Here is a 20,200-nt window from a genome sequence, read left to right as displayed (position 1 = left end):
GGCTCAGTGGGCCCCCTGCAGGCGTCTGGTGCAGGCGACGCACTCCTTTCCAGTCAAACGAATTTAGGAAAACCGAAACAAACAAACAAACAAAAATGTCTCAGGGAGGAGAGGATTGGGCGCCATATTGGACTCAACGAGAATAGGGTTCACGACAAAGTCGCCCTTTGTTGGCCGATGTTGCTCGAATTTGTTTTATCTAAAAAAATCAGGGGAAAGGCACAGCCTTTGCGCTGCGTGTTTCCACCCGTGGGGTCTCGAATGCGACGCGTTTTCCGTGAGACCTCTCCCCGTGTACAATCCCTACACATGTAGCCAACATGTCCTCGAATCCTTTCATTCTCATAGGCGTCCTCCCATCTCCCCCTGTAAGAAGAAGCCATTCGTGCAGACCCGCTAACCATCACCGGCTCCAAATTTCCAAGTGTTCCGCAGCCTTGAATGGCGCCAAGCGATTGGATGACGCCACCGTCAATCCGCCGCTTAGCCGCACCCCTCCCCCCATTCAACCACTCGCCTCTCTGTTTCTGTGTGTTTACTACACTGGCGACCATAGGAGAGACACTCGTCTTCACATGCACTGAGAACAACTGTTTTTAGTTGTGCTTGCGTTCAAACCTCCAAGAGATCAACATGCCTAGGAGAAAGGTGAGTAAGTCAAAAAAGATATATAAAATAATTAGACGGCTGGAGAGAGCACGACTGCAATGCAAACGCTTATGAAGACATTCCTCTGAGCCATTACTGAATTATAACGCAATGTACGGTGTTCGGATGTCCTCTGTAAATAACCTCTTTTTTCAAAAAATAATTTGAATTTTTTCGTGTTGGAATGAACATTTTCCCGCGCGAATATGGCTATCGAACGGTGCAAGCCGCCGCTGTCCGTTATGCAGCTCCCAAGTCTGTGGCTCTATGCAGTTAAAGCACAAGCAGCAGCAGCCATGCTTTGCAGCGCTTGTCCACCTTCGTCGGCGAGTCAGCCAAGAACAAACGGCTCGCTTATCGTCGTTTGCTCGCCAAACCGCTCCAAAGTAGCGCCATAAAATACTACGGTGACTTTACTTTGCGTTTTGGCCGCAAAATCCAACATTGGCCATCGCGTTTGGATAAAATGATATATTTTCTCTCTTTGTTCGTAGTCCCAAATGGCTGCGGTGGCGCCGCTATGCCTGAGGGTGGCGCCCATGAGAGTGAGCGAGGTTCCTCCCCCCTCCCTCACTGAGACTCCCGCGCCAGCTTTCAAATCTGAGCTGCATGCATTGAATGGGAGGCAAACTCGGGGAGTGAAAGGGACAAGCGTGGTCCAGGACCTCCAAATCTGTCCCCAGAGGCTCACATGCTCGATTTCTCTGAGCCCCTCTCGCCACCTATGCGTTGCCATGACATTTCGTAGCCCTAAAATGTTTAAAGCAGCTGTATTTGTCACACTTTCATGTTTTGGGGTGATTTGAAAAAGTTTTTTCAACACCTCTATTGTCAATCATATGAAGTGCACAAGTCGCTCGGTGACACTTAAATTGACTTATAAACACAAATTCAGGATTTAATAATGTCATTTTTCTGTTTCCGTGTTTGACTGTTATTTTTTGGGGTTGCAGAGAGAAATAACAGAAGACAAGGAGGAGGTAAGCGTTGACAATGTAAAACAACACTTTACACAGCAATTTATCCAAAGAAATACTCTTTAAATGTAATTTTATAGTTGTTACCTGCACATTGTCTCGGTATTACAAAGCAAAATGATTAAAATAATGTGTTCTGTTTCAGCCCAAGAGGAGATCAGCCCGGTTATTAGAGGTAAGAAAACACAAATATAAATAACATGTTTGAATTAAATAATATGGCTAATTAACATGAGATCAACAGCACTTCAATATATACAGGCATATAGTCATTTGAGTATCACACAGTTCTCCAGATAAACCTTTTTTTCCATTAATTTGAGGTTTTGTTTTTTTCACAAATACGATTGCATTCTAAATGATCAGCCTTGAAATTGCTGGGTTTAAAATAACCCAGTTTGGCTTAAAACAATCCAGTGTGAGTTATAACTTTATTTTTAACCCAGGAGTTTAAGTAGTAACTTACTTTAAGCTTAAAAAGTTGAAAAGAGTTCAAAAGGTACAACATTGTACTTAAACGACATTCATACGCTTGTAAGAACAAAGCTTTCCCCTTTTTAAAATAAAAATAATTTAAATCAAACATGATCGCCTTTTACATTCAGAGATAGGTCCGACACCTAGAAAAAACCCAATGTGATACTCTTGCTCTTTTTAGATTTTGGTAAATTTTGAAATTGTGACCAAAGGGATAACAATATATGTTTTACAAACTCAAGGGTAACAAATGTTGGGAGCCCTATCCCAAAAGCAGTTAAATAAGGCGACTTTACTTAAAGTTATCCAGTATTGTAATAGTTTACTTTTTCATATTGCAACCAATTCTAAAGCCACCACTTAATGATCCAGTGTGATAATTGAATGAGCAACTGATGTAACAATTGCTTTTAAAATGTATCCCGGGATTCAGAGTGCCTATGGAAAGAAAGTCTTGAAAAGTAACAAAGAAAACTTATTTGAGCCATTTTTAATCTCATCCCTGCTTGCAGAAGCCGGCCACATCTAAGGTGGAACCAAAGGTTAAGAAGCCAGCAAAGGTACGAGAGGCCAGCCGTGCACACAGCCATCTGGCATTTGAACGTGATTCCAGCAAAGTGCTTAATTTTGTTACCTTTTCCAGAAAGAGAAGGTTGTGAACGATAAGAAGGAAGACAAGAAGACCAAGAAGACAAAGGAGAACGCCGAGGCAGAGGCCAATGAAGAAAACCACTCTGAGAACGGAGAGGCCAAGACCAATGAGGTGAGCTGATATTTGGGCTGTAAACTTGGAAAGTCAAAATGATGGTGGTGACTTTACTTCATGTCTTCTGTACCACAGGTGGAAGAAGCCCCAGAGGAGGCCAAGGAGGAGGCCAAGACAGAGTAGCACCACTGCCCCAGCGTTCCCCCTCTACAGCCCTTCCCCTTGAATCTCCCCTCTCAAGTCTCTCACATGGTTTCCCTCCAAGGCGTATTGTTAACAGAGGAATATTTTTATCAATGATTTTATAAGTATCCGTACAGATTTTTAGCACAAAAAGCGAAGCTGATCATGGAGCACCTTGCAGATTTGCAGTGGTCATATCAAGTGTCTGCAAGCAAGACAAACAACACACTACAATCTTTTTTAAATGGCATTTTGTGATTGTTAAAGCCTCGTTTGGTGTAGAAAGTGTCCCCTGCCTGATTGGCTCTATCGTGACTTGTGTATTCCTGTGTTTTTCCTCCCTCCACCTTCTCTGCAGAGTAGACCCCCCTCTCCCCTCCTCCCGAAGTTCAGCTTCCTATCCATGTTTTATTAACGGTTCGGCCATGTTGTTGTGGCTGTTTCTTTTAGATCTCTTAATATGCAGTGACTTCCCTTTTACTTGTGTCTCATGATCCCCGTACCCCACCACCACCCTTCCATTGAAAATGTGTTTTTAAAAATAATTAAGCGCATTGCCCATAAGGAAGAGGAAGACGAACATGTAAAACATTCCTGGAACACTGATGCCTACGACCTGTGTCCGAGACGACCCTGCGTTATGAGAAAGATGAAAAAACAGCTCTTGCGTCATCCACACTGTCATGTCAGCTTGTTTCTTTTAAAACGGTCGTTTTCTTTTATTTTTTTATAATTTGAATTTGGAAATCACTTACAAACGCAGGTGTCTGGTCCTTCTCTTATGTTCTGAAATTCTCTTAATAAAAACAGTCCTGGGAATTTTCCTCGAAGCATTGTGTCTAGAGACTGTTTTTTGATTGCATATTGAAAACAAAATTATGCAAATGAAAAAATTGAATGTGTCTGACATTCTTTAAGGTAAACAAATGAAAATGTTTAGATGATTTTACAAATAATCCATCCATCCACTTTCAACCCTGCTTATCCTGTTTAGGTTGCTGGAGCCTAATCCAAGTTGTTTTAGGGCAAAAGGCGGAATAACCCCAGAACTGGTTGCCAGTCAGTCACAGGGCACATACAGAGATGAACAACCACACACAAATAATGGCATCCATAATGATGCCTGATTAACGATGATTTTGGCCTGATCAAGGCCTGATTCTGACATTGACAGCTCAATGTCAGAATCTCCATTAGTAGAACCCTTTCATGAACTTTGTGTTGACATACTCACCCTGGATGACTGAATCTTAACTCCCCTCTGGCCTTTACATGTTCACATCCAACTGCACGAATGCCTGTGCGAGTACCATGACCCATATTCACGATTATTTTATTTCTATACAATATGGCACCACATTTATCTCAGCCTCCACGAAGATTTTCATGCAAGCAGAATCATGAAAGATGCATGATGTTGTAAAGCTAAGTTCAGTCTTGAGTTTTGTTGCTTTGCTTTTCAACCAAAACCGTAGTCTGTCATGCGTATTTGTTGTTCGCAAACATTTTCAGAGTAGAGTGTTTTAATTATTTGGTGCACATTTGATAATGCTCACATCTAAACAGAATATTTTAAAATTGGATGTAGCAATCTCTCTCTCTCTCTCTCTCTCTCTCTCTCTCTCTGTGGCAGGTCGCACTTGATGCAAATCCAAGCACGATTCCCGGCCTAACCCTAACCCTAACCCTAACCCTAACCCTAACCCTAACCCTAACCCGGCCTTCATCCACACCAACTGCGTAATAACATACCTCTCAACTCATACGGTTTAGCCATAGTTCATACGGATTTTGTGGTGAATCTTACGTATATGGCCGTATCGCACAAATCATACGGATTCTGAAAATTTCCGTTTTTTGCACCCGCAAACAGGTAGTTCCGTTTGCTTTTGCCCAGAATGGTGCTTGTCTACTCGAATGCTTTCATTTCCGGAATACAACTCTGAGCACAGTACTGCCACTAAGTAGAATGATGATTAGACATTGTATTATGGAGATCTACAATAAATATCATTGAACATTTCGTGTTTTTTTTTTCTGTGCCGTTATTATGACATATAAAATGCATTGGTATGTTATAAGGATTTTTTTGCTCTTTATAAGGATTTTTTTTGGTAGTTTATACAGGTTGGCGCTCTGAAAAGTTGACAGGCATGTAATAATCGTTTTATCTTCCAGCTTGTCGTCTATTTTGTGAAGCAGATTCAGCTTCTCTGAGCCAGCCAGACATGGCCGAGCCACGGACTCCATTTTGTCCACATGTCTCTCGAGGACGGGGCGGGGGAGGCGGGGTGTTATTTCCAACTATCTGCCACTAGATGGCATCTTTGCCTCACTCAACAAACAAGCCGAATACGGGCTTCAAAAAATTGTTGTTGGGGTTTTTTTTTTCTTCAAATTGCTTTTATATTGATCAGACTCCTCCCAGAGCGATTACCTTATCGTGGTGGTGGATTTTTGAGACTTTGAGATTTGCCCGGAGTTCCTATTGGCTCTGGATTTTGTGGGGTTGTTCTGGTTGACATGTCGCTGCAACATTGCATGGACATCAATAAGAGTGTTTCTGGACTTGTAGACCAGGGTGGGGGGTGGCATTTTTAAGATCGCAGAGAGGAGGGTATATTCCATGAGGTACCGGCTCCCCTGTACAACTTATATCACATCGCTGACGATAAATGGATTTTCTTTTCAGTGATGGTTGGACTCCACCAAGGTTGCCCTTTCCCACCGATTCTGTTCATAAATTTTATAACTACAGAGTAAAGGGCAGGATTACAAAGTGCAGCCGAGGCATTGAATGAGTCCAGCATGCTGTTCTCAGAAAAGTGTTTCACTTTTTGCAGATGATGTGGTTCTGTTGGTTTCATCAAGCCACGATCTTCAACTATCACTTGAGAGGTTTGTAGCTGAGTGTTTGCCTGAACTCTGACTGATCTGCCTGAAATCAGACGGAATAGCCTCCAACACATCCACAACCTACCTTTCAGATTCTGATTCAGAAAACTTTATTTACCCCGTGGGGCAATTAGAGTTTGGCCTTTAAGGAGTTTGCATACTTCCCCGTGCTCACATGTGTTTTCCAGTGGTGGTTCGGTTTCTTGTAATATTGCAAAAGGTGTTAATCTAAGGCGGCCCGGTAGTCCAGTGGTTAGCACATCGGCTTCACAGTGCAGAGGTACCGGGTTCGATTCCAGCTCCGGCCTCCCTGTGTGGAGTTTGCATGTTCTCCCCGGGCCTGCGTGGGTTTTCTCCGGGTGCTCCGGTTTCCTCCCACATTCCAAAAATATGCATGGCAGGCTGATTGAACACTCTAAATTGTCCCTAGGTGTGAGTGTGTGTGCGAATGGTTGTTCGTCTCTGTGTGCCCTGCGATTGGCTGGCAACCGATTCAGGGTGTCCCCCGCCTACTGCCCGGAGACAGCTGGGATAGGCTCCAGCACCCCCCGCGACCCTAGTGAGGATCAAGCGGTTAGGAAGATGAATGAATGAATGAATGTTAATCTAAGTGTGAATGGTTGTTTGTCTTTACTATATATGCCCTGTGATTAGCATGGTGACCAGTCCTTGGTTTGCTCAGCCTCTCTACCAAAGGCAGCCAGGACAGGCTCCAGCTCTCCCGTGACTCTCCTGACAACATGCAGTATGAAAGAAATGGATGGGTACCTTTTGTACCCAGGAGCATGTTTAAGAATTACTGACACAGTTTTATGATATACTGCATACTGGTAAATACCTGCTGTAGGTGTTACACCGTCTTATAGCAATATCTATTTGATGATACTGTATACTTTTCCATTAACCTCATATTAACTCAGACAGTTCGAGTGAGAGCTACTCATGCACAGGGTGTCCGTGTCGTGTATTCTCCATTATCTTTCATCTCAGGGGAGAAAAATGTGAATTGATCAAACAGAGGTGGAGTGCTAACACTGTTTTTGTTAGCACCTGCATGCTTTGCTTCATCTGTGAAACCTTTGAGATATTTCACAGTTCCAACACGTGCATCAATCAGTCCATTTACTCTGACTTGTTAATAGATTTACGAAAAGACCACGCACACACTACCCTATTCCACCTGCTTAGGTTTGTCGGTGTCATGTAGCAAGGTGGTGGTGGTGGACCCCAAAAAGCAGGCAGAAGGGAGAAGTGTGGTGTATTTGAAGAATTGTATTTAAAACAAAGAAAACTAAATCCAAAACACACAAAGTATCAAACAAAAACCATGACTAACTCTAAAACATAATGCACTGAACATGACAGAAAACAAGAGCAAACAACAGCAACCCAGTTGACAGTAGCGAGAAGCAACAATGACCCAACACCGAGTGTTTGGGCAGGAGTCCTTTTATAAAACTAATTACCAAATGACCAACAGGTGTGCAGCTGCCGGGGGAGCCCTACAGTGCCACCTGTTGGTCCCTAAACCGAATCTTGACAGTCGGACCTCGTTTGCCAAATACAGGAGAATCACATGGGATATTTGCTCACCAAGCCTTGCATATACACCCATGTCCCATCTAACTCTTGCAATGGTGACTAAAATAGCCTTCGTATTCTTTTTTCAAACACGTAAATGTCCAACTCTGTCATCCCACGCATTCCCAGCCTCTGTCCTCCCCACCCCCATTGTGCACTTCATTATGGTCATGGTTTTGCACACAGGAGGAGGGGAGGGTGAGAGTGGGTGAGTGAGTTTGCACACACCTTCTTCTGCGTAAAACATGAGGATGACCTTTCATGAGGAAGCGATTTAAATGATGGCCTGTCATCACCAGGGATACCAACGAGTGAGTGTGGATGAACAAATCCTGTGGAAAAAAAACGTCACAATTTAGCACACACACACACACACACACACACGCACACACACACACACACATACAAGGAGCCTTCACGTGCTGGAGTCAAAGTGCCCTCCCAACATACACAACGGTAGTGATGCTTGATATGAACGGACATTTGTTTTAAATGTGCTTTTCGAAGAGGATGTGATCTAATTGTTTATGCTTAGGTAAACTGTCTTGTTTATCCACCAAAGCAATTCCAATTGATGCAAATGTGTAAGTGAATATAGGAAGGCAAGAGGAGGAAGGGATGATAGAAACGAACAGGAGGTGAGCATTAAGGGTGGGAGCAAAAAAAAAAAGAAAAAAAGAAAAGCTGGATGCAAATGGGAGTCTATTCTCTGCGTATGCAGGCAAGATGGAAATGAGTGGGAGGCTGTGACGTCAATCAGAGTAGGCATAAACACGCACACACAAACAGAAACTCCCCTTGTCATTGAGTCCCAATGCTAAATGACTCTTCAGTCCAAACAGCAGAAGTGCTCCACATCACAGGACTATTGGAACATCATCCCAAAGAGACACAACATCAGTGCGACACGAAAACTGATGTACCGGCTTCAGTTTTCAGTTTTATGCTCTCAAGCTCTCATTCACAGAAGTGTAAATCACATGTATATTATACATTATATACATATATACATTATACAGGAGGTCATTTTTAATTTTGAGTGTCATATGGACATAGTTAATATTACAAACAACAGTTTTACCCTTTTTTTAAAATGCAGAATCTTATATGTTGTGTTGCATGTTGTAGAAAGGCTGTTAGAGTTGATTTTGCACAGGTAGGATTTTTTTGACTGTCGTGTGCCATTGTGGGGTGGAATGCAGCTGACTCCCGGTCAATCAAGGTGGCTCCCCTCATTCCCTTTAAAACCAGGGCAATGTGAGCGCACACGGTGCTACATTGCAAAAGAAGAAATTGACCGTACATGAGATTGATGCATACAAACTGCATTTATACTGGTAAACCGCAAGATCTCCCCTTGCAGATGATGTAGTGTGCAATGCATGTGACGTGGTCAATTGGAGACCGCCTTGCTCCCATGATCAAGGCAACCAATAGCAACCCTGTTTCTCCTTAGTTGTGACACACTGTTAGCGGGGTGCTATTAAAATATTTTAAGATGATAATGATTGTTATTTCTTCACCGAATTGATTTCTTCATTGATTCAGATGTATTGTCCACGGAGTCAGTATATTTATGAATGCAATATGGTGAAATCCATCACACACATGCAGTAAGCGCCGAATCTGTCTGTCCTCAATCAAATGCATCCAAATCCCATTGCACTACCTGGGCCAACGCTTCGACCTGCTGTTCTGTTTGCCAGTCTCAATTCTAGTCTACCTTTTGTCACCAAATTGCATGACATGCCGATGTTGTGTCAGCCTGGCCAAACCCAATGAAAAATTCCTGGCTATATCCATGTAAATATAACTGACAGTAAGTGAGGATTGACATTTCAGAGGCCCAAACTGACAGGTTTGTCAGTGACAGGCCCTGACCCAGCACTAATTTAGAAAGTTATGGCTAACATATTGAATAATATTAATATTATATAGCTTTGTATATCTGTCAGTGCAGGAAAAAAATAAGTCTGCTCAGGCAGGTTGAGGAGCAACAAACAATAATGTAATATACTTACATACAGTTTGTTGGGTTTGTTTTTTGTTTTTTACTGTTGTCTGCCGGTTGTTGTTTACATGTACCAGCACTTGTCAGTGTGTAACTTTTATATTAAAATATAGTGTATACTCCTGGGAGAAACCTCAACCAGCTGCCACAATGCCCCCACCATTTGTGTCGTGTTTTTCCTTTTGTTGTTGTTAAAACGTCGCTGACATCACCTGTGTTTTGGACACCCACACCCACAGGAGAGTTCTGTAACGTTCCACTTAGCAAGCTTCTGTCATATGATCTGCATAGACTGAAGGAGACACAAACGGAGGAATTCTCTTACGAAGTTTGAAAACTCTATATTAGGATTCAAAGACAACACAGTGCAATAACAATGTCATAAATCAAACATGTACATGTACATGAGACTATGTGTGTACGTGTGTGTGTGTGTGTGTGTGTGTGTGTGTGTATTCAGTGTTGCCATTGAACATTTCAATGTCTGGCTACTTATGCGTTGCTGTAATTGTGTTTTACCTCAATCAGTTTGTTTATAATTTGTTTATGTATCGGTAGTTCTTTGGTGAGCAGCAGTTGAATGTGAGAGGATGATTATTTGCTCATCATTTCAGTATACAGTAATTCATTCATGGAAGACAGACCGGTTGTATGCTGGCATTGAAATAATGTAGTAACCATTACAGAAACACACAAACAAGAGTTCATGAATAAAAAAAATCAGGTCACCTGTGGCATTAACATTTGTTGGTGGTCCAACATGTATTTCAAACACTGTGCAATAGGTTCCCCCAAAGAATCACCATTTCCCTTTCATTGCTTTGATTCTCAAGGGTGAAGTTCATATCACAAATGAACTAAAGTTGAGCCAGTTGTTTAAATTTCTCATAATGCTGAGAGAGCCAGGACATCATTTTAAGTCAGTGTTCAAAACTTTAATAACAGAGTTGAACAAAGATTATCTACAAATTAGGCATACGGTATTTGCATTTTCACGGAAGCGGGTATAATACCAGAATATGTGGGGACTCAGGAGAGGTCTCCAGGTGGATCTCACACCCAAAGCCAATTCGGATATGTACTTTTATGTAACCTGAATAAGAAAATGAATGAAGAATAAGAATTAGTACATGAACTGTAAGAAGACACTGGTACATTGCAAGGTGCTCTGGACTGCATTGGGGCATAGACATCGTCTAAAACAAGTTTACCTTGAAGATGTCATTCATTCATTTCTAAGGAGCTGTGTTGCGATACTCAATACTTTACGTTCTCTTGGCAGTTTGTGAGATGAATTTTCAGTATTATGTCAATTTCTGGCGGCCCGGTAGTTGAGTGGTTAGCATGTCGACTTCACACTGCAGTGGTACCGGTTTCAATTCCAGCTCTGGCCTCCCTAGTTGGAGTTCGCATGTGTGGGTTTTCTCCGGCTACTCCGGTTTGCTCCCACATTCCAAAAACATGCATGGCAGGCTAATTGAACACTCTAAATTGTCCCTGGGTGTGAGTGTCGGTGTCCATGGTTGTTCGTCTTTCTGTGCCCTGCGATTGGCTGGCAACTGATTCGCGTTGTCCCCTGCCTACTGCCCGAAGACAGCTGGGATGGGCTCCAGCACCCCCTGCGACCCTTGTGAGGATACAGCAGTTCGGAAGATGAATGAATGAATGAATGTAAATTTCTGTACGAGGAATGTACCTTGGCCTACACTGAACAAATGATATGTGGAATTAGTTTCATTTGATTGTGTCAAGTGGCTGCACCCACAACAGATACATTTTTAAAGTAAACATACAGTATTTAGACATGTATAGATTTAGTGATTTGATTTCATGCAACAAGTTGATGAAATAAAATTGAGCGAAGTCAACACACCACTTTTTTTCAGTGTATGCGTATCTCCTGGATGTGTGATATGGCTTGTGTGAAAACAAATTATTCTGCGAACACTTGCCTGACCAATTTCTCCATCTCAATCAGAAGAATGCTTCCCCTTGCTGTTATTCAATATTTTTACCTTCTTCTATTCATGCTGACTGAGCCCTGAATCATCGCAGTCCAGGAGAATAATGTGTGGGAGGCACACAGTGGGGGAGTGGAGTGGGAGGCAAAATGTAGAGGGTGTGAGTGGCACAGGTTAAGCAGGGTGAGGCTGTAGTCATTTTTGTAAATAACCAAAAAATGTTGTATACATAAATGGTGAATATTAAATATGAATTGTGCCCTCAAAAGAAAATCAACCCTTTATTGGGCTCTATGACCATAATCCATCGCCTCAAAAAATTTGAGGTGATTGTGAATGGCAAGTTAATTTTAGAATGAAATTTAAAAATATTGCACTAACATGAAACTATAGAGGGCAAGCAGATGAAATAAGTACTTGTACTTTTAATGGATGGAGATAACCATTTATACTGTCAAACTTGCATGTTCACACCCTACGATGCCAAATTGAAGTCTGAGATGTAAAGGGACTTTGACGTCTGAGTAACACACCCTGCCACCAAGCCATAATGAGTTATGGAGATGTGCGGATGAGGTGTCTCTGTAATTTTAGAAAATGTCTGTTTATTGCAAACAATAGTACTGTCCATTAGGAAAATTGATGCACCTGCATTTGTGTGTCTGTGTGTCTGTGTGTGTGTGTTTGTGTGTGTGTGTGTGTGTGTCTGTGTGTGTGTGCGTGTACTGCTCTGACATCAATGCTGACGTCACCGCAGCCACTTCACGGTGACTCCCTTGTGACTGAAGGCCTGACAGCCTCCCACGCTTGCCTCATCAACTCCTCTGTTACGCCCACCTCTTGCTTTATCTCCCCTTCCCCACTCACTTTCCTTGTTTTATTGTTCCCTCCTCAACTCTATTTTCTCTTGTGGCCACCCGTCCACTATCTTGAACTATTTATTTCACCAGCCTTTTTCTTTTGTTTCTTTAAACATCCGCATCAGCCACCGCCCTCCCTGTCCTACGTCATGCTCTCCTACACCCAACAGGCTGTCTGTCCCTGTCTCTATGGAAACCCCGAGTGGACAAGAGCGGCTCAGGGGTCTGTGAGATGTTGGTATAGAGCCTCAAAGATCACACACGTTTCCTCTCTCCCAGAAAGCCACACAGCCTTGTGCAAGCCTACGTTGGGAGTAAATAGTTGGCGTGTGAAACCTGCGATCACACTCGAGGACCCCGAAGGCATTCTCGCCATGTGTCCACAATGTAATAAGTGGCGTGACATCGAAGGGAGCCATTCCACTGGGAGGGAGTTGACTTGTTCCATCACACTGTTAAGTCTCTTTGAGTACAAGCTGTAAAAGAGCACATCCTGATCTGAAACCATTGCCTCTTCCTAGCATATACACATTGTTGACTCGGCTCTATTGCATTAATGTGAGTGAGCAGATCCCATCAATTCTGAGGAACAGTTGATTTATGATGTATTTTTTAAAGGCCTCAAACAGGCACAGTTTCCCACTTTTAGTTTGTTCTCCATTGCACCATCTTGATGTGACTGTTGTGGTGAAATGGAACATTGTAGCATCAAATCATGGCTAACAATGAGTTACGCAATGCCTTGTTATGGAAAAAAGGGTCAGTGTCAAAAGTACAAGAATAGAAAAGTGACTTTTTTCAATTTGGCTGAGCTACATATAAAATAATTTCTCACCAGATTTGACTGTTATTTTTTTAAAGTTCCCCTTTATTTATTAAAAGGTACATGAATAAACTACAACAAACAAGTACATTAAAGAAGACTTCAAAACAGGCAGGAGTGACGGGGTCAACATTGAAACACAAAAAGTACAACCCAGGTCCAGACCCACCCCGTTAACACCCCCAGTGCTGCGGTAAGATAAAGACTCTTATTTCTTTCAATTAGGCACTTGATTTCCCTGCCCAACCATCTTTGGTCATGGTTCCTGTCACTTTAAATTAGATCCAAACTGCTTTGAAATTTTTATGGAATTACAGTACTTCATGTGGATCACCAGTATCAAACATACGGCCCGCGGGCCGGAACCGGCCCCCAAGGAGGTTCGATCCGGCCCGCGGGATCATTTAAAAGTGAAAGAAATGCATTAAAGACACAGAATGAATATTTTAAATAAAATACAGTTTGTGGATTGTAAACTAGGGGGCACACTGTTTTGATCACAGTTGAAGACATCATTGTTTTGATCTGGGAACAAAACAGCAGTCTCGGTCTGTCACCGAGATCCAACGCAGCAAATGATATGAAAGCGCCAATCAATGCTTTTTGAGACCAAAACAAAGGAAAGAGATGATATTTTGGTGATTCATAGCCACAGTATGGTATAATGTTAATGGTTCGGCCCACTTGACCTCTACCGAGTCCGTATGTGGCCCACAATGTGAAATGAGTTTGACACCGTTGATGTAGATGGTGAATGCTGATTCATTGTGAGACGAGTCAGTCATTCGAAGGCAATTGCTTCTACCTCATCCATTCTTGGATATGGCCCAAAGATGGTTATAATTTGACCACCTGTGTCATGTAAACTAAATCGTCAAGTACGTCACATGTCTACACAAAGCACTCCACAAAAAGGAAAAAAAGAAAAGGAATCCGGCACATTTTCTCACAGTTTACCTGAAAATGGCGGATTGTTAATTCACACACAACCTAACTTGTATGCTGTAAAGTCTGTTACAAAGGCATTGTGAACAAACAGCAGGATGACCGTTGAGTGTAATCTTGGAAAGTCTTGCAAAAATAGAGAAATTTCAATTGACTTAAACGCCTTTGCATTGTGTCATATATGTATGGGATGTCGAGTTGCTCATGCATTATCCGGTTTCCCATCAATTTTACAATAAGTGTGGTGTTCATATGTATGCATGCATGAAAGGACCTATCACTTCACAAATTGAAAAACCCATCATTGTACACGTCTTCAAAATTAACTCTTCAGTACATGAAAACAACATTTACATTAAACCGTCTTGGGAACATAGTCACACAGCATTTGGCAGTGAGAGAACAGTCCGATGTAGTCCATGCACAATACTGTATATATCACAGGCAAGGTCCAAATTCTAAACAAACCCAATCAGAACAACACAGTAGGAACAGGAAAAGGACATGTCGGAATAATAGAATCTGGAAGTACGTTTGCATGTCTGAGAAGGTCAGAAACTCATCTTTGGTCCCAGGTATCCCAAACGGTTATCACTCAAGGGCGCACAGTATTTTTAGGAATTATACCAAATATATCCCCTCCTCCCTCACCCAAAGTCATGACTAATAATCTTGTTTTAACTTTAAAGCAGGGGTCCCCAACCGCCGGTCCGCGGACCGGTACTGGTCCGCAGGGCATTTGGCCCCTCAGAAAAATTTTGCCTTAAATCCGTTTCATTTATTTCGGAAAACGAAAGATGTTTTATTTTGAAAAATTACCAGATTCTCCGTTACATCCGTCTGTGTCACGTCAAACCACTCACGTCAAACCACGCTTCTCTGTCACGTGACCGATTACGCTAAAAACAAAACGTTGGAGGTCGCAAAATGAGTTAAAGAACTGCTGGAGATCGCAAATGACGGCAGCTTTAAAAGTAGAGACAACTGGATTAAAGTTATGGCTGAATACTCTGAGATCGCCACAATAGCACTATTGCTATTTCCGACATCCTACCTGTGTGAGGTGGGGCGTTTCTGCAGCAACAGCGACTAAAACAAAATTACGAACTATACTGGACATAAACCACACGCCTGAGGTGTCATTGCCCCCTTTTACCCCGAGATGGGACCATCTAGTTGCAGAAAATCAAGCTCGGGGCCGTGGTGAATCATCATTTTCATGCACTTTGAATTTGCGTTGTATCGTATTTTGAAGGCATTAAACATTACCAGAGCGATCGGTGTTGCGGCCAGATTAGACGCTCCTTGTGTTTACTATTATATTTTGAAAACACCACAGTTTTCATGCAGCTCATACTGTATTACTTTGTTGTATTAATCCGCCACATCTTGAATGCCGGTCCCTGGAAATATTGTCTGAAATAAACCGGTCCGTGGGGAAAAAAAGGTTGGGGACCCTTGCTTTAGAGGACCAATGGAATTACAGCCCCGAGGTACTCACTGGAAAGTCTGTGAGAGGCCAAAGCTATTTCCATTCTCCAGCTCTTAGCTGATAACAGGTAGGGTTTTTTTCCTTTGCTGCGTGTTTTGCCATTCCAAATGTGCCTGAATAGGTACACAGTATTGTGTACCTATTCAGGCACATTTTTTTCACAGTTAAACCAGTCCCGTTTGTGTGTGCATGTGCAAAGGGTATGGTTGGTAAAGGAGAGTTGATGCCCCTTGGGGGATGTAGTAGCTGCAGTAACTGGGTTCCGTCAGGTAGGGGCTGTTGTGCTCAGCAAGGTATGGAGCAGGCTGATAGAAGCATGTGACATGATCTGTGTTGGGGATAATGTTCTGCTCCCCGAGAACTTTCAGTGCCAGTACCGTGATCATGTTGAGAGTCTGGCGCCTCTCGTGGCCCATCAGACACACCGTGCTGTCGTCCACCACGCGGCGTAGTGTCATTAGGTACTGATACTTGCTTCTCTCCTCTCCAATGAAGTGATTCTTCAAGTAGGACAGGATCTTCCTCTGCTGCTCTTGCACGTCGGGGAAATCAATGAAAAAGCGTGAGCACATGTAACGTTCCAGTGTCTTTATTTGAGTTTCACTGGCCGGTCGATAGTCCCTGACCAGTAGGTTGCTGTATTTCAACAAGCCGCCACCTCGAATCTCTTCAGGATTCCTTGTAGCGATTAAGCGGTAGCGCAGGTGATCCATGGCGGCCTCAAAGTCACCATACATGCTCTCGGCCAGGACCTCTACCGCAGGGACACAGCCCGCTGCTTGAGGAGCTGCCATCTGCTCAGACACATCAGCATTTGTTTTTGGGGCCTCTTTGCTCTCAGCCGCTGAGCTAAATGCATCATTTGTGTTTGGAGGGGCAGCTCCGCTTGGGTCTGCACACTGGGGCAGCGCATGTGAGGTCGCACTTGGTAGTGTGATCGGAAAAGAGACAGGCTCTGGAACCTGAGTCAACAAAGAACCATAAGTCTGCTCTCTTTTATCCTCCAGTTGCAAGACAGGAACTGGGTGCAGGGTAGAAGGCTCGAGAATCTGTTCTTCACTGTCTGAGTTGTCAATCAGAGACCCAGCATCTGAGGATATCCGAAATGCGGGATCCTCTGATTCCACTGGAGGAGTGAAGCAGAGGAGCGGAGGGCTGAGGCACGGAGAAGGAGGAGTTAGACAGACAGGGGGAGGGCTGAGGCTAAGCATAGGAGGGGTGAGATAAGGAGGGGAGCTGATGCAGGACGATGTCGGGCTGAAGCCGAGGGACGGAGAGCTGTAACTGGTGGCGGAGCCGGCAGTGTGCAGCGTCGAAGACGAGAGGCAGTGAGAGGGGGGTGTCAAGCATGGGGGTGGGCTGAGGCTTGGGAGTGAAGGGGTGAGGCAGGGAGGTGAGAGACTGAGTACAGGAGGCGGCAGGCATGAAACTAGCGGGGTGACACTGTGCGAAGAGGAAGGTGATTGGGGCGGAGGGGTCTCTTGTCGTGGTGAGGATTTTTCGCTGCTGCCACTTGGCTTATCCAATTTGTTCTCCTCATCCTCATTGGTTTCAGATTCTTTGGTATTTGACTGACATTTATCACTAAGTGAAACGAGCGAGTTCAGGCTATCGGGAGATTCACTTTGTTTCAGTTGCAAAGTAGTATTTTCAGTGGAAGACTGCCTCTGATCAGCTAGTCTGTCCTCACGGGTTTGAATGTCCGTTCCGCACAAACACTCTGTGATTAACTCGGAAGGTTTTGGATCCAGAGGTTCAACGGAAATGGAATCTGGGGCAGGATCAGGAGTGAAACGGAAGTCCAGATTTGATGAAAGGTTGCTGTTTGGACTGTTTTCGAGCCCAGGGACTGTCATTATCGAGAGTGTTACTCTTGTGGGGTCTGAACCAGGAGCGGTAACAAGACTGGGCCCGAGTCTTAGTTTACCATGAAGATCGGGTTCAGGGCTTGAGGAACAGTTTGGATCTAAACTGGAATCTGACATGGAGTCACTCTCAAAGGCTGACCCAGGGTCAGGCATGGGAGCAACCTTCCTGCACATCCTACGCGGCGGTTTAGGAGATGAATGCTTAAGCACCACCATATGAGAGAGTCTTTCTGAGACTTTACAAGAAGGTGGACAGAATGCCTTTTCGTCAGTAACAAGGCTGGGTGGTGCAAGTGTGTCCTGAGTGTCTGCCATGCTGTCAAGTCTGTCATGTGATTTTTCAATCTGTGCGCTGTGTGTTTCTACAGCGCTGTTGGGTGAGAGCGGCGTGGCGGAGATGGAAGAAACACACCCATCAGCCTGCGTGCACTCCGTCTTTTCTTCCGGTGTGAATTTCTTTTTTGATGGCTGACTATTTTCTATGTCCCCTTGAAGCTCTGCATTCATCAGTACATTCATTTGATCTTTTTTTCCGCTCTCTAAAGTGTTGTCTGCCCTTAGTTGAGAAGATGTGTCAACATTTGGGTTACACAACCATCGTGTTTCATCTTTCTCACGCTCATCTAAACTTTTTGAGGTCTCGGTGTTCTCGGATGCTTCTCTGCTGTCGCAGTTATTTGTCAGTCTTACGGACTCTGTCGGCGTTGGCTGTGTGGTCTTTGTCAGTCCAGTTGTTTTCTCTGTGAGTACTTCATGTTTATCACAAGGTGCATCGTGATTTGAAAATACTGGTTCCAAGTGCTCTGAGCATTCAGGTGAGTCTGAGGGCTGCAGTGCATCGTCGAGTTGATATTCCGCCACATCGGTCTCAGTGGTTGGTTTCTCTCCTCCGATCATTTTTAAAGACGCATGCCCAGGGAGTTTGGGTTCATTCAAGTTTTCTTGGTGGTCATTTAGCTCTGTGGGGTTTTTTTCTTTGTTATTTTCCTCCTGTGTGGAGTGTTTTGTTGATTTTATTGTGTCTTCTTTTCCATGCGTGTCATCCTTCTGTTCAGTGTTGGTAATATGAGGCCCTTCTTCTGAAAGAGATGCATTTTTACATTTCGATTTTTCAGTTCCTGCAGCGCTACACTGCTTAAGCACAGAAGAAGCATTTTTATTCTCTTCCTTCTGTGTAACATTATGCTTGTGCAGTGACTCCTGGAGATAGGATTCAAGAAGACGATCCAAAATGATTTGGAAGGAATCAACGCTGAACTCAAACTGCCTCCTCAGCATGCTTACAAATTTGAGCTCCAGGTTTTTGCCACTGTTGTTGGACAAGGAGATGAGGCTCCAGCGGTCCTGCTCATTAAAGACTTTGACCATCTTTTGGACATAGGCCTCTTTCATTGTTGCACTGCTGATCCTCTCTCTGTTGACCCCTGCTGGCAGGCAGTCCAGCAAGCAACCAAGTACTGACTCTTTGATCACCTGTGGGAGAAGGGAACAAATGTGACAAGGACTATAAATAATGGCTGCAATATTGCTCGCAATATTAGACTTTGGCTTCAGGTGTAATCCAGTTATCAATCTTAAAACCAATTCAGTCTGCCTTTGGAATAAATTGTAACGGAATTAGTTTAGATCCAAATTATTTCTGTCAGAATGAAAAGCACAAAAATCGATGCTGCAGTATTCGTAGCGAGAGTCGCTGGACTAAACGGATATAACTTATTACACGTTATTGAACTGTCTGTTTCTTTTCTGTTAAAACTTACCTGGAACTCCTCCTGACTGGGCAGCTCCACTCCAAAAATAATATCCAGGTCTTTATAGCTCATTTTGTTGTCTTGGACCAGAACATGGCTTGCTGTGGAGCCATTGAGGCGCACGTCTCTTACAGTGATGCCTTGCTTCCGCAGACTAGCCCGTACAGCGATGATGATGTCTCGAGGGCGGAGTTCCAGGGTTGGAAAGTTCCCGCGGCCGTGGATGGGAACAATGTCTGACAAAACCTGATGGAGAACTGCCACTTGCTCAGGCTTCAGGCTGTGGAACCGCTGACTGGATTTAATTTCAGACATGCTGATGCCTTAAAAGAGGGAAAACAAATAATTGGCATTAGACTTTATTCTATTTAAACCATCAAATGTCAAACTCTCTCCCCCCACATGCACATACACGGTGAGAGATAGAGTGGGAGAGCATCTCTGCCACTGGCAGTCTGATGCCTGCTAGTCACAGCTTGGCTGACAGCTTTTCCACAATGCTAATACAACTGCGGCGTTGACAAACTGACACGTGGTCATTCATGAAGCTTTTCCTTGCAGAAACATCCTCGGCTGCAACCTGATCGCAGCAAATGAAGAATAAGTGTTTCACTGGGATAATTGAATCTGAAATGCATAATGCACTGCGCCCGTATCCTATAAAACGGGGACTTTATTAACACTCCCTTTCAGTCTGAAACGTTATATGAATAAAGCTACAAGCCACGTTTATTTGATATCTGTACTTGGCACACATGATAATGAAAGCCAACACTAAAACTAATAACGGGCATCAGTTGTGACAGCCAAAGTATTTATCATTTGGTTGTTTCCACAGGCAGTGTAAGGGTTAAGATGGATGAGTCACTGCCGGCAGACTTCATTAATCACACCAACGTCACAAATTAAGGACACACACATCTGTTTTCATGTCTGTGTGCACGCCACACAGCATGCTCATTTGCATATTTTACTCACAATAATTCCTGCACGCGTGTGAGCCACAACAAGCTTTTCCATTC

General features: G+C 43.5%; 2 protein-coding genes across 3 annotated transcripts; one reads left to right on the top strand and one right to left on the bottom strand.

The window, feature by feature from the left end:
- Positions 1 to 547: 547 nt before the first annotated feature.
- Positions 548 to 3,821, top strand: LOC127596239 (non-histone chromosomal protein HMG-14A-like). 2 transcript variants are annotated; one of them, XM_052058497.1, is made up of 6 exons: positions 548 to 648; positions 1,602 to 1,628; positions 1,771 to 1,800; positions 2,615 to 2,662; positions 2,746 to 2,865; positions 2,944 to 3,821. In XM_052058497.1, the coding sequence occupies exons 1-6, from the start codon at positions 634 to 636 to the stop codon at positions 2,989 to 2,991; spliced, it is 288 nt and encodes a 95-aa protein (XP_051914457.1). In that variant the 5' UTR covers positions 548 to 633; the 3' UTR covers positions 2,992 to 3,821. The 2 variants fall into 2 exon arrangements, with proteins under 2 accessions (XP_051914457.1, XP_051914466.1); XM_052058506.1 differs by having other exon boundaries at positions 554 to 648; positions 2,618 to 2,662.
- A 9,325-nt stretch (positions 3,822 to 13,146) lies between these two features.
- Positions 13,147 to 19,493, bottom strand: LOC127595760 (msx2-interacting protein). The gene is made up of 2 exons (XM_052057513.1): positions 19,188 to 19,493; positions 13,147 to 18,900 (listed from the first exon to the last, which is right to left on the bottom strand). The coding sequence occupies exons 1-2, from the start codon at positions 19,491 to 19,493 to the stop codon at positions 15,724 to 15,726; spliced, it is 3,483 nt and encodes a 1,160-aa protein (XP_051913473.1). The 3' UTR covers positions 13,147 to 15,723.
- Positions 19,494 to 20,200: the final 707 nt, after the last annotated feature.

Source organism: Hippocampus zosterae, chromosome 1 (assembly GCF_025434085.1).
Source record: "Hippocampus zosterae strain Florida chromosome 1, ASM2543408v3, whole genome shotgun sequence".
NCBI lineage: Eukaryota > Metazoa > Chordata > Actinopteri > Syngnathiformes > Syngnathidae > Hippocampus > Hippocampus zosterae.
Note: the sequence above shows the minus strand (reverse complement) of the source record. Positions and strands in the feature narration are given on the sequence as shown.